The 12,071-nt window shown below is 41.3% G+C and overlaps 1 protein-coding gene across 1 annotated transcript in view; it reads left to right on the top strand.

Moving 5' to 3' along the window:
• LOC120019822 (histone-lysine N-methyltransferase 2C-like) overlaps nt 1-10,607 on the top strand; it is a 129,689-nt gene extending 119,082 nt beyond the window's left edge. The window contains exons 56-57 of the mRNA XM_038963235.1: nt 8,586-8,694; nt 8,787-10,607. Coding sequence (XP_038819163.1) covers nt 8,586-8,694; nt 8,787-8,879 — 202 coding nt within the window. The 3' untranslated portion in view covers nt 8,880-10,607. The remainder of the gene's footprint in view (nt 1-8,585; nt 8,695-8,786) is intronic.
• Nucleotides 10,608-12,071: the final 1,464 nt, after the last annotated feature.

The following is a 12,071-nucleotide window of genomic DNA, read 5'->3' as shown; positions in this document are numbered from 1 at the left end:
GTCAGAATAATAGTGTAGAGAGTGATTTATTTCAGCTTTTATTTATTTCATCACATTCCCAGTGGGTCAGAAGTTTACATACACTCAATTCGTATTTGGTAGCATTGTCTTTAAATTGTTTAACTTGGGTCAAACGTTTGGGTAGCCTTCCACACACTTCCCACAACAAGTTGGGAGAATTTAGGCCCATTCCTGCTGACAGAGCTGGTGTAACTGAGTCAGGTTTATAGGCCTCCTTGCTCGTACATGCTTTTTCAGTTCTGCCCACAAATTTTCTATAGGATTGAGGTCAGGGCTTTGTGATGACCACTCCAATACCTTGAATTGTTCAAATGGAGCCGGAAGAAACGGCAGCAGTTTTACGGGCGCCCAACCAATTGTGTTATGTGGGGTGTTTTCGTGTAATTTTTTACTTATTTTGTACATAATGTTTCTGCAACCGTATCTTACGGCAAAAAAAGAGCTTCTGGATATCAGGACAGCAATCACTCACCTCGGATTAGACAAAGATTTTTTCTTCAACAAGCAAGACACACAGGGCATTCTCCAAACACCCGACAGGGCCAACATCCCCGTTATTTGCAAGAGGAAGAAACACAGGTACAGAGGATACAGAGCGGGATGCCTCGTGAGGACGGGCAGAAGGCAAGTGGGAAAGCTGCCGTTACCGTCAATATTACTCACCAACGTGCAATCATTGGACAATAAATTAGACGAGGTACGATCACGAATATCCTACCAACGCAACATCAAAAACTGTAATATCCTATGTTTCACGGAATCGTGGCTGAATGACGACATGGGTATTCAGCTAGCGGGATATACGCTGCACCGGCAAGATAGAACAGCACACTCCGGTAAGACGAGGGAGGGCGGTCTGTGCATATTTGTAAACAACAGCTGGTGCACGAAATCTAAGGAAGTCTCTAGATTTATTTACCACCACAGACAGATGCTGGCACTAAGACCGCACTCTGTATAAGGAAATAAGCAAACAGGAAACCACTCACCCAGAGGCGGCGCTCCTAGTGGCCGGAGACTTTAATGCAGGGAAACTTAAATCAGTTCTACCAAATTTCTATCAACATGTTTAATGAGCAATCAGAGGGGAAAGAATTCTAGATCACCTTTACTCCACACACAGAGACGCGTACAACGCTCGCCCTCCATTTGGTAAATCCGACCACAACTCTATCCTCCTGATTCCTGCTTGCAAGCAAAAATTAAAGCAGGAAGCACCAGTGACTCGGTCTATAAAAAAGTGGTCAGATGAAGCAGATGCTAAACTACAGGACTGTTTTGCTATCACAGACTGGAACATGTTCCGGGATTCTTCCGATGGCATTGAGGAGTACACCACATCAGTCACTGGCTTTATCAATAAGTGCATCGAGGACGATGTCCCCACAGTGGCTGTGCGTACATACCCCAACCAGAAGCCATGGATTACAGGCAACATTCGCACTGAGCTAAAGGGTAGAGCTGCCGCTTTCAAGGTGCGGGACTCTAACCTGGAAGCTTACAAGAAATCCTGCTATGCCCTGCGACGAACCATCAAACAGGCAAAGCATGAATACAGGGCTAAGATTGAATCATACCACAACGGCTCCGACGTTCGTCTTATGTGGCAGGGCTTGCAAACTATTAGACTACAAAGGGAAGCACAGCCGCAAGCTGCCCAGTGACACGAGCCTACCAGACGAGCTAAATCACTTCTATGCTCGCTTCAAGGCAAGCAACACTGAGGCATGCATGAGAGCGTCAGCTGTTCCGGACGACTGTGTGATCACGCTTTCCGTAGCTGACGTGAGTAAGACCTTTAAACAGGTCAACATACACAAGGCTGCGGGGCCAGACGGATTACCGGAACGTGTGCTCCGGGCATGTGCTGACCAGTTGGCAGGTGTCTTCATTGACATTTTCAACATGTCCCTGTGAGTCTGTAATACCAACATGTTTCAAGCAGACCACCATAGCCCCTGTGCCCGGGAACACAAAGGCAAACTGCCTAAAGGACTACAGACCCGTAGCACTCACGTCCGTAACTATGAAGTGCTTTGAAAGGCTGGTAATGGCTCACATCAACACCATTATCCCAGAAACCTTTGACCCACTCCAATTTGCATACCGCCCAAACAGATCCACAGATGATGCAATCTCTATTGCACTCCACACTGCCCTTTCCCACCTGGACAAAAGGAACACTTATGTGAGAATGCTATTCATTGACTACAGCTCAGCGTTCAACACCATAGTGCCCTCAAAGCTCATCACTAAGCTAAGGATACTGGAACTAAACACCTCCCTCTGCAACTGGATCCTGGACTTCCTGACCGGCCGCCCCCAGGTGATGAGGGTAGGTAGCAACACATCTGCCACGCTGATCCTCAACACTGCAGCCCCCCAGGGGTGCGTGCTCAGTCTCCTCCTGTACTCCCTGTTACCCCACGACTGCATGGCCAGGCACGACTCCAACACCAAGTTTGCAGATGACACAACAGTGGTAGGCCAGATCAACGACATGACAACCTATACGGAGGTGGTCAGAGACCTGGCCGGGTGGTGCCAGAATAACAACCTATCCCTCAACGTAACCAAGACTAAGGAGATGATTGTGGACTACAGGAAAAGGAGGACCGAGCACGCCCCCATTCTCATCGACAGGGCTGTAGTGGAGCAGGTTGAGAGCTTCAAGTTCCTTGGTGCCCACATCACCAACAAACTAGAATGGTCCAAACACACCAAGACAGTCGTGAAGAGACAAAGTATATTCCCCCTCAGGAAACTAAAAAGATTTGGCATGGGTCCTGAGATCCTCAAAACGTTCTACAGCTGCAACATCGAGAGCATCCTGACTGGTTGCTGAGGGTAGTGCGTACGGCCCAGTACATCACTGGGGCTAAGCTGCCTGCCATCCAGGACCTCTACACCAGGCAGTGTCAGAGGAAGGCCCTAAAAATTGTCAGACCCCAGCCACACCAGTCATAGACTGTTCTCTCTATTACCGCATGGCAAGTGGTACTGGAGTGCCAAGTCTAGGACCAAAAGGCTTCTCAACAGTTTTTACCCCCAAGCCATAAGACTCCTGAACAGGTAATCAAATGGCTACCCGGACTATTTGCATTGTGTGCCCCCCCAACCCCTCTTTTACGCTGCTGCTACTCTCTGTTTATTATATATGCATTGTCACTAACTATACATTCATGTACATACAGTGCTGTGAAAAAGTATTTGCCCCCTTTCTGATTTCTTGTTTCCTCCTGACAGAGCTGGTGTAACTGAGTCAGGTTTGTAGGCCTCCTTGCTCGCACATGCTTTTTAGTATTGTTCACACATTTTCTATAGGATTAAGGTCAGGGCTTTGTGATGGCCATTCCAATACCTTGACTTTGTTGTCCTTAAGCCATTTTGCCACAACTTTGGAAGTATGCTTGGGGTCATTGTCCATTTGGAAGACCCATTTGCGACCAAGCTTTAACTTCCTGACTGATGTCTTGAGATGTTGCTTCAATATATCCACATAATATTCCTCACTCATGATGCCATCTATTTTGTGAAGTGCACCAGTCCCTCCTGCAGCAAAGCACCCCCACAACATGATGCTGCCACCCCTGTGCTTCACGATTGGGATGGTGTTCTTCGGCTTGCAAGCCTGCCCCTTTTTTCACCTAACATAACGATGGTCATTATTGCCAAACAGTTCTAATTTTGTTTCATAAGCCCAGAGGACATTTCTCCAAAAAGTACGATCTTTGTCCCCATGTGCAGTTGCAAACCGTAGTCTGGCTTTTTTTATGGCGGTTTTGGAGCAGTGGCTTCTTCCTTGCTGAGCGGCCTTTCAAGTTATGTCGATATACGACTCGTTTTACTGTGAATATAGATACTTTTGTGCCTGTTTCCTCCAGCATCTTCACAAGGTCCTAGCTGTTCTGGGATTGATTTCCACTTTTCGCACCAGAGTACGTTCATCTCTAGGAGACACATGATTGGGATGGTGTTCTTCGGCTTGCAAGCCTCCCCCTTTTTTCACCTAACATAACGATGGTCATTATTGCCTAACAGTCACTTAAAAACGGCATTTTGTGTTTACTTGGGTTATCTTTGTGTAATATTTAAATGTGTTTGATGATCTGAAACATTTAAGTGTGACAAATGTGCAAAAAGGTAAAATCATGAAGGGGGCAAATACTTTTTCACAGCACTTTATATGCAGATGATAAAGTCAAACAATCATGTGCTCCTTTTCTGGTTCAGGCTGTTGAAGAGCTCAAGACTGCTTTTCAGTCACTGCAGGCCTCCCTTTAAGGTCTCAAACTGGTATTGAATGTACAAAAAACTAAATTCATGATCTTTACCAGAGCTCGAACTTTGCCAGAGAAGTTAGCATTGTCACATCTGATGGCTTATCCTTTGAAAAAATGTCATCCTACAAATACCTACAGTTGAAGTCGGAAGGTTACATACACTTAGGTTGGAGTCATTAAAACTCGTTTTTCAACCACTCCACACATTTCTTGTTGACAAACTATAGTTTTGGCAAGTAATTTTCCAACAATTGTTTACAGATTATTTCACTTATAATTCACTATCACAATTCTAGTGGGTAAGAAGATTACATACACAAAGTTGACTGTGCCTTTTAAACAGCTTGGATGTCATGGCTTTAGAAGCTTCTATTAGGCTAATTGACATCATTTGAGTCAATTGGTGGTTTACCTGTGGATGTATTTCAAGGCCTACCTTCAAACTCAGTGCCTCTTTGCATGACATCATGGAAAAATCAAAATAAATCAATTGTAGACCTCAAGTCTGGTTCATCCTTGGGAGCAATTTCCAAACGCCTGAAGGTACCACTTTCATCTGTACAAACAATAGTACGCAGGTATAAACACCATGGGACCACACAGCTGTCATACCACTCAGGAAGGAGATGCGTTCTGTCTCCTAGAGATGAACATACTTTGGTGCGAAAAGTGCAAATCAATCCCAGAACAGCAGCAAAGGACCTTGTGAAGATGCTGGAGGAAACAGGCACAAAAGTATCTATATTCACAGTAAAACGAGTCGTATATCGACATAACCTGAAAGGCCGCTCAGCAAGGAAGAAGCCACTGCTCCAAAACCGCCATTAAAAAAAGCCAGACTACGGTTTGCAACTGCACATGGGGACAAAGATTGTACTTTTTGGAGAAATGTCCTCTGGGCTTATGAAACAAAATTAGAACTGTTTGGCAATAATGACCATCGTTATGTTAGGTGAAAAAAAGGGGGGGCTTGCAAGCCGAAGAACACCATCCCAATCGTGAAGCACAGGGGTGGCAGCATCATGTTGTGGGGGTGCTTTGCTGCAGGAGGGACTGGTGCACTTCACAAAATAGATGGCATCATGAGTGAGGAATATTATGTGGATATATTGAAGCAACATCTCAAGACATCAGTCAGGAAGTTAAAGCTTGGTCGCAAATGGGTCTTCCAAATGGACAATGACCCCAAGCATACTTCCAAAGTTGTGGCAAAATGGCTTAAGGACAACAAAGTCAAGGTATTGGAATGGCCATCACAAAGCCCTGACCCTATAGAAAATGTGTGAACAATACTGAAAAAGCGTGTACGAGCAAGGAGGCCTACAAACCTGACTCAGTTACACCAGCTCTGTCAGGAGGAATGGGACAAAATTCACCCAACTTATTGTGGGAAGCTTGTGGAAGGCTCCCCGAAAACGTTTGACCCAAGTTAAACAATTTAAATGCAATACACTCAATTAGTATTTGGTAGCATGTAAACTTCTGACCCACTGGGAATGTGATGAAAGAAATAAAAGCTGAAATAAATAATTCTCTCTTTTATTCTGACATTTCACATTCTTAAAATAAAGTGGTGATCCTAACTGACCTAAGACGGGGAATTTTTACTCTGATTAAATGTCAGGAATTGTGACAAACTGAGTTTAAATGTATTTGGCTAAGGTGTATGTAAACTTCCGACTTCAAATGTATACAGTGGGGAGAACAAGTATTTGATACACTGCCGATTTTGCAGGTTTTCCTACTTACAAAGCATGTAGAGGTCTGTCATTTTTATCATAGGTACACTTCAACTGTGAGAGACGGAATCTAAAACAAAAATCCAGAAAATCACATTGTATGATTTTTATGTAATTAATTTGCATTTTATTGCATGACATAAGTATTTTGAAACATCAGAAAAGCAGAACTTAATATTTGGTACAGAAACCTTTGTTTGCAATTACAGAGATCATACGTTTCCTGTAGTTCTTGACCAGGTTTGCACACACTGCAGCAGGGATTTTGGCCCACTCCTGCTTTGTAAGTAGGAAAACCTGCAAAATCGTTCTCCCCACTGTGTGTGTGTGTGTGTATATAGTTACTTTTACAGCCTTATTCTAAAATTTATTAAATAGTTTTTTTCAATCTAAACACAATATAGCACAATGACAAAGCAAAAATAGGTTTTTAGACATTTCTGCAAATGTATTAAAAACTAAAAACTGATATCACATGTACGTACGTATTCAGACCCTTTAACTCAGTACTTTGTTGAAGAGCCTTTGGCAGCGATTACAGCCTTGAGTCTTCTTGGGTATGACGCTATAAGCTTGGCACACTTGTATTTGGGGAGTTTCCTCTCTTCTCTGCGGATCTTCTCAAGCTCTATCAGGTTGGATGGGGAGCGTCGCTGCACAGCTATTTTCAGGTCTCTCCAGAGATGTTCGATCGGGTTCAAGTCCAGTCAGTGGCCACTCAAGGACATTCAGAGGACACTTGTCCTGAAGCCACTCCTGCATTGTCTTGGATCTGTTCTTAGGGTCGTTGTCCTGTTGGAAGGTGAATCTTCGCCCCAGTCTGAGGTGCTGAGCGCTCTGGAGCAGGTTTTAATCAAGGATCTCTCTGTACTTTGCACTGTTCATCTTTCCCTCGATCCTGACTAGTCTCCCAGTCCCTGCCGCTGAAAAACATCCCCACACCATAATGCTGCCACCACCATGCTTCACCGTAGGAATGGTGCCCGTTTTCCTCCAAATGTGGCGCTTGGCATTCAGGACAGAGTTCAATCCTGGTTTCATCAGACCAGAGAAACTTTTTTCTCATGGTCTGAGTCCTTTAGGTGCCTTTTGGCGAACTCCAAGCAGACTGTCATGTGCCTTTTCCTGAAGAGTGGCTTCTGTCTGGCCACTCTACCATAAAGGCCTGATTGGTGGAGTGCTGCAGAGATGGTTGTCCCGGGCGCCAAAGACGTGGATGTTGATTAAGGCAGCCCCCCGCACTTTTCTGATTGAGGGGCTGGGTTAAATGCGGAAGACACATTTCAGTTGAAGGCATTCAGTTGTACAACTGACTAGGTATCCCCTTTCCCTTTTTGGAAGGTTCTACCATCTCCACAGAGGTACTCTGGAGCTCTGTGAGAGTGGCCATCGGGTTCTTTGTCACCTCCCTGACCAAGGCCCTTCTCCCCTGATTGCTCAGTTTGGCAGGGCCGCTAGCTCTAGGAGGTGTCTATGTAGTTCCAATCTTCCATTTAAGAATGATGGAGGCCAATTTGTTCTTGGGGACCTTCAATGCTGCAGAAATATTTTGGTATATATTCTGTGCCTTAACACAATCCTGTCTCAGGCTGTAATGTAACAAAATGTGGAAAAGGTCAAGGGGTCTGAATACTTTCTGAATGCACTGTGTGTGTATATATATATATATATATAATATATATATATATATATTTACATATTTACACTGGAGCAATGATAAATGTCCATGGGGAGGGGGGGGGGGTCTGCAAGGGGGATACACATAACCAAGCAACTCCTTTTTTTCTATATTTGCAACTTAGGTCATCTATGCTGGCCAATGCAGTCCTTTGGGAAACCCAACTACCAAACAATCCAATGATGGGATTTATACATAAATTATCTGGGCTCTATAATATAAAAGACTGATCTGTATAATATATAAACAACTTTATATATTACACAGACAATATACAACAATATGAAAAACTAAGCTTATTCTTTGCTAGCCATTAAAATATGGTCCAGAGATCTAATTTAATCTTAACCACGCTTTTAACTGGAACAGAATATGGAAAAATATGACCTCAGCATCCCGTAATCCGAACTATCAATTTATACATTTTAAATTTGTTCAGACTGTATTTAACACCAAGGAAATGTTGTACGATGAAATTGGCCCCAACTCCCCCAACTGTTCATTGTGTCCCCTAAATCAGGTAGGCACATTCCTTCATATAATGTGGTTAAATTGTACTAGGGAAAAGTTCCAAGATTAATTTTGAAGTGCGTGAATTTAAATATTCAATGCTTTCTATCTCTTATGTTACTTAATGATAGCCCCTTGAATCTCTCAATCAAAAGATGAAGATTACTGTAGGCAGGCAACACTGATGCCTGATGAACAATTGGAGGGGGGGGAGGGGGTGTTGTGTCAGCGATTCCTTTTGTATGCTTTTATTTGATTGTCTTTGTACCCTCTGAAAAAGAAAAATGACAAAACTAAACAAAAAGTTGGTCACAAAAACAAATTGCGTCATAATGTGTTTGTTTTCTTATACAGGTACATCAATCACTCTTGTACCCCGAACTGTGTTGCTGAGGTGGTAACCTTTGAAAGAGGTTATAAAATCATCATCACCTCCAACCGCAGAATCGAGAAAGGAGAGGAGGTGTGTTCTTTTTCCTTTCAATTGGAAATCTCCTACTATGCTATGAGTGACGTTTGCATTGTCATCACTATTCTCTCTGCATTATTTTCCAGCTGTGTTTCGACTACCAGTTTGACTGTGTGGACAGCCAACACAAGATTGCCTGTCACTGTGGAACAGCAGACTGCAGGAAAAGGATCAACTGAAAAAAAACAAGAATGACAACAAATGCATTCCTTTCCATATTATGCAGATGCCCTGAGCTCTGTGTAGACAGAGGTGCTTCAGGCTGTCCTTTCTTAGAACGAGTGGAAGACCTGAGTAAGCCCTGAGAGCGATGCATGGATGGAGTCCCATGTTTGTAAACAGACTGAAGATGGACAGGAGAGGGCTTGGAAAGAGGCGAGCAGGAAGAAGCAACAGCAGATAGACGTGTGATTTGTGCCATATTACATGAGGCTGGGTTTTATTCCAAGACCTCTGTCAACGAGTGGATGTGTCTGTGTATTAGTGAGATGATATACAATAGGGCGCAGAAGAGAATCCACCAGCGAATGAGAAGAGAGCACTGTGTGGGTCACGGACCTTATTGGTTGTTAAGGGCAGGCCCTTTTGTTTAAAACTTTAAATGTAAAACAGTTTGACTAAATGTAGAATTCACTGAATGGGGAATGTACAGCAATGACTACAGCGAAGGGAATATTAACTTGCACTAAAAAAAAAAAGAGACACGTACACACAACTTTAAGATACTTGATTCCATGAGTCAGTTTTATCATAGGTTTCTGTCATGTGATTTGAGTGAAATTCGAGGGGACGTTTTGTATTTATTATTGAGTGAATGAATTTTATTGTCAAAATGACGAGACAGTAAAACGAAGGTTAAACTGATAGTTTTCTGAAGATTGAAGAAATGCTCTTACTTTTGTACAAATGTATATAAAGAAAAATATAGGAATAACTGACCAAATACTACCTTAACCTTCTCAATGTTTGGGTGTTTTTTTTTTTGTCATTGCAATTTATTTAAGAAGGATGTCATGATATCAGTTTGAGAGTATATATTATGATTATTCTGTACAGAATTTGTAAAATAACCACAATAATTCAAAGTATTTTTGGTTTATTAAAAGTATGATATTGTAGTGTAGTGTTTTTGTGATTTACACGTACTTTGACCACTCAAAAAGAAATATTTTTGGTGACTAACGAGTGTAGAAAAGAGTCATTGGTTACAGAATTTCAAAATGGGAAAGACATCATTCTGACATCTTTGCTGTTAATCAGGTTTGATTTTATAGAACTGTGAATAAGGTTTTTAAACCACCCAAACACAATTTTAACTTCTTTTTAACCCAAATAGGCATAGGAATACCACCTTGTTTTTGTGTTGTTTTTTTACATAGATATTGTGTACAGACGTCCAATAACATTGCTTACTGCTTCAGGCGATTTGAAATTAAGGTGTACTGGGAAAAAATAATCATGTTTCTTGCAAAGGAAAAGGTTGGGACATTTGGTGGTGCTATATTTTGAAAAGAGAAATGTATCTGATATGGACACTTCACAAGCCACTTACAATAGTTAGAAAATGCAAGATGTTTTGCGTACACAATTTCAAGTCGACTGTAAAATTTTGGAGACAGTCTTAGAACTTGTAATGTATATGGCATGTATTTTTTTAACTTTCCGAAGACTCAATTGTATATATTTTCTCAATGAATGGTTGTAACAAAATTATTTCTTGGATATTTTTCTTCTCTTGTATAAAATGACATCATCCTGCCAGTGTGTTTGTGCTACATTTTTCTTGGTCCTGTAAAGTAGTCAATGTTTTTTGAAAACAGCCTTTTGAAGTGTACAGAGTAATGAGATTTGGAGTTTGTGTAATTGAATTTAGAAGCATTTACAAAATAAACTATTTTACATCTTAATTATTTGTTGTGTGCCTTTTAGAAATCACACACATCTTACTGACCCATAGGACTGAACCCCCTGGAGTATTGTAGTTCACTGCTCAAGAAAGACACCCACTGGCCAAATATGGTAACTTAATCAAGTACAATTTTATTTCGTACATGCTTCATATAAACAACAGGTGTAGACTAACACTGAAATGCTTACTTACAGGTCATTTTGTAATGCAGTTAAAGATGAAGAAATAGTGACAAGAAATAAATGCAGTAACGAGTAAAAATAACATGGCTATGTACAGGGATTACCAGTCCCGAGTCGATGTGCAGGGGTACGAGATAATTGAGGTAGGTAATGTACAGTGCCTTCTAAGTATTTTCTTGATTCCAAATGGATAAAAAAAATCTCATCCATCTACACACAATACCCCATAATGACAACGTGAACACGTTTTTAGAATGTTTGCAAATTTATTGAAAATGAAATAATTTAGATAAGTATTCACACCCCTAACTTGATATGTGTTAAAATCACATTTGGCAGTGATTAAACTTGTGAGTCTTTCTAGGTAAGTCTTAATAGCTTTCCATACCTGGATGGTACAATATTTACCTATTTTTCTTTTTTTAATTCTTCATGCTCTGTCAAGTTGGTTGTTGATCATTGCTAGAAAGACATTTTCAAGTCTTGCCATATATTTTCAATGCCGTCTTCAACTCCAGTGTATATATGGCATTGCGTTTTAGGTTATTGTCCTGCTAAAAGGTTCATTTGTCTCCCAGTGTCTTGAAAACCTGGTTCAGTCTGCATTCCATCTGATTTTGCCTGTGCTTAGCTCTAATCCGTTAATTTTTATCCCCCAAAAAACTCCCTAGTCCTTGCCAATGAACAAAATACACTTAACATGATGCTTGAAATTATGAAGAGTGGAACTCTGAGGTTTTGGATTTGAACCAAATATAATGATTTGTATTCAGGACATAAAGTTAATTTCTTTGCAAAAATGTTGTCAGTTTTACTTCAGTGACTTATTGCAAACAGGATGCATGTTTCAAATAATTATATTCTGTACATGCTTCCTTCAGGTTAGTATTGTGGAGTAACTAGAATGTTGTTGATCCATCCTAAGTTTTCTCCAATCACATCCATTAAACTCTGTATACACGTCCAAAGTGCAATTCATTTAATTAGGCGTTTTGTATCTCTGTTAGTAAGCATTTCTCCTTTACCAAGATAATCCATCCATCTAACAGATATGGCTTATCAAGAAGCTGATTAAACAGCATAATCATTACACAAGTACACCTTGTGCTGGGGACAATGAAAGGCCAGTCTAAAATGTGCAGTTTTGTCACAAAGCAATGCCACAGATATCTCAACTTTTGAGGGAGCATGCAAAGTGCTGTTGCCAGATAATGTAATGTTCATTTCTCTGCCATAAACCACCTCCAACATTGTTTTAGAGAATTTGGCAGTATGTCCAA

Source organism: Salvelinus namaycush, chromosome 25 (assembly GCF_016432855.1).
Source record: "Salvelinus namaycush isolate Seneca chromosome 25, SaNama_1.0, whole genome shotgun sequence".
In the NCBI taxonomy this organism is placed as follows: Eukaryota; Metazoa; Chordata; class Actinopteri; order Salmoniformes; family Salmonidae; genus Salvelinus; species Salvelinus namaycush.
Note: the sequence above shows the minus strand (reverse complement) of the source record. Positions and strands in the feature narration are given on the sequence as shown.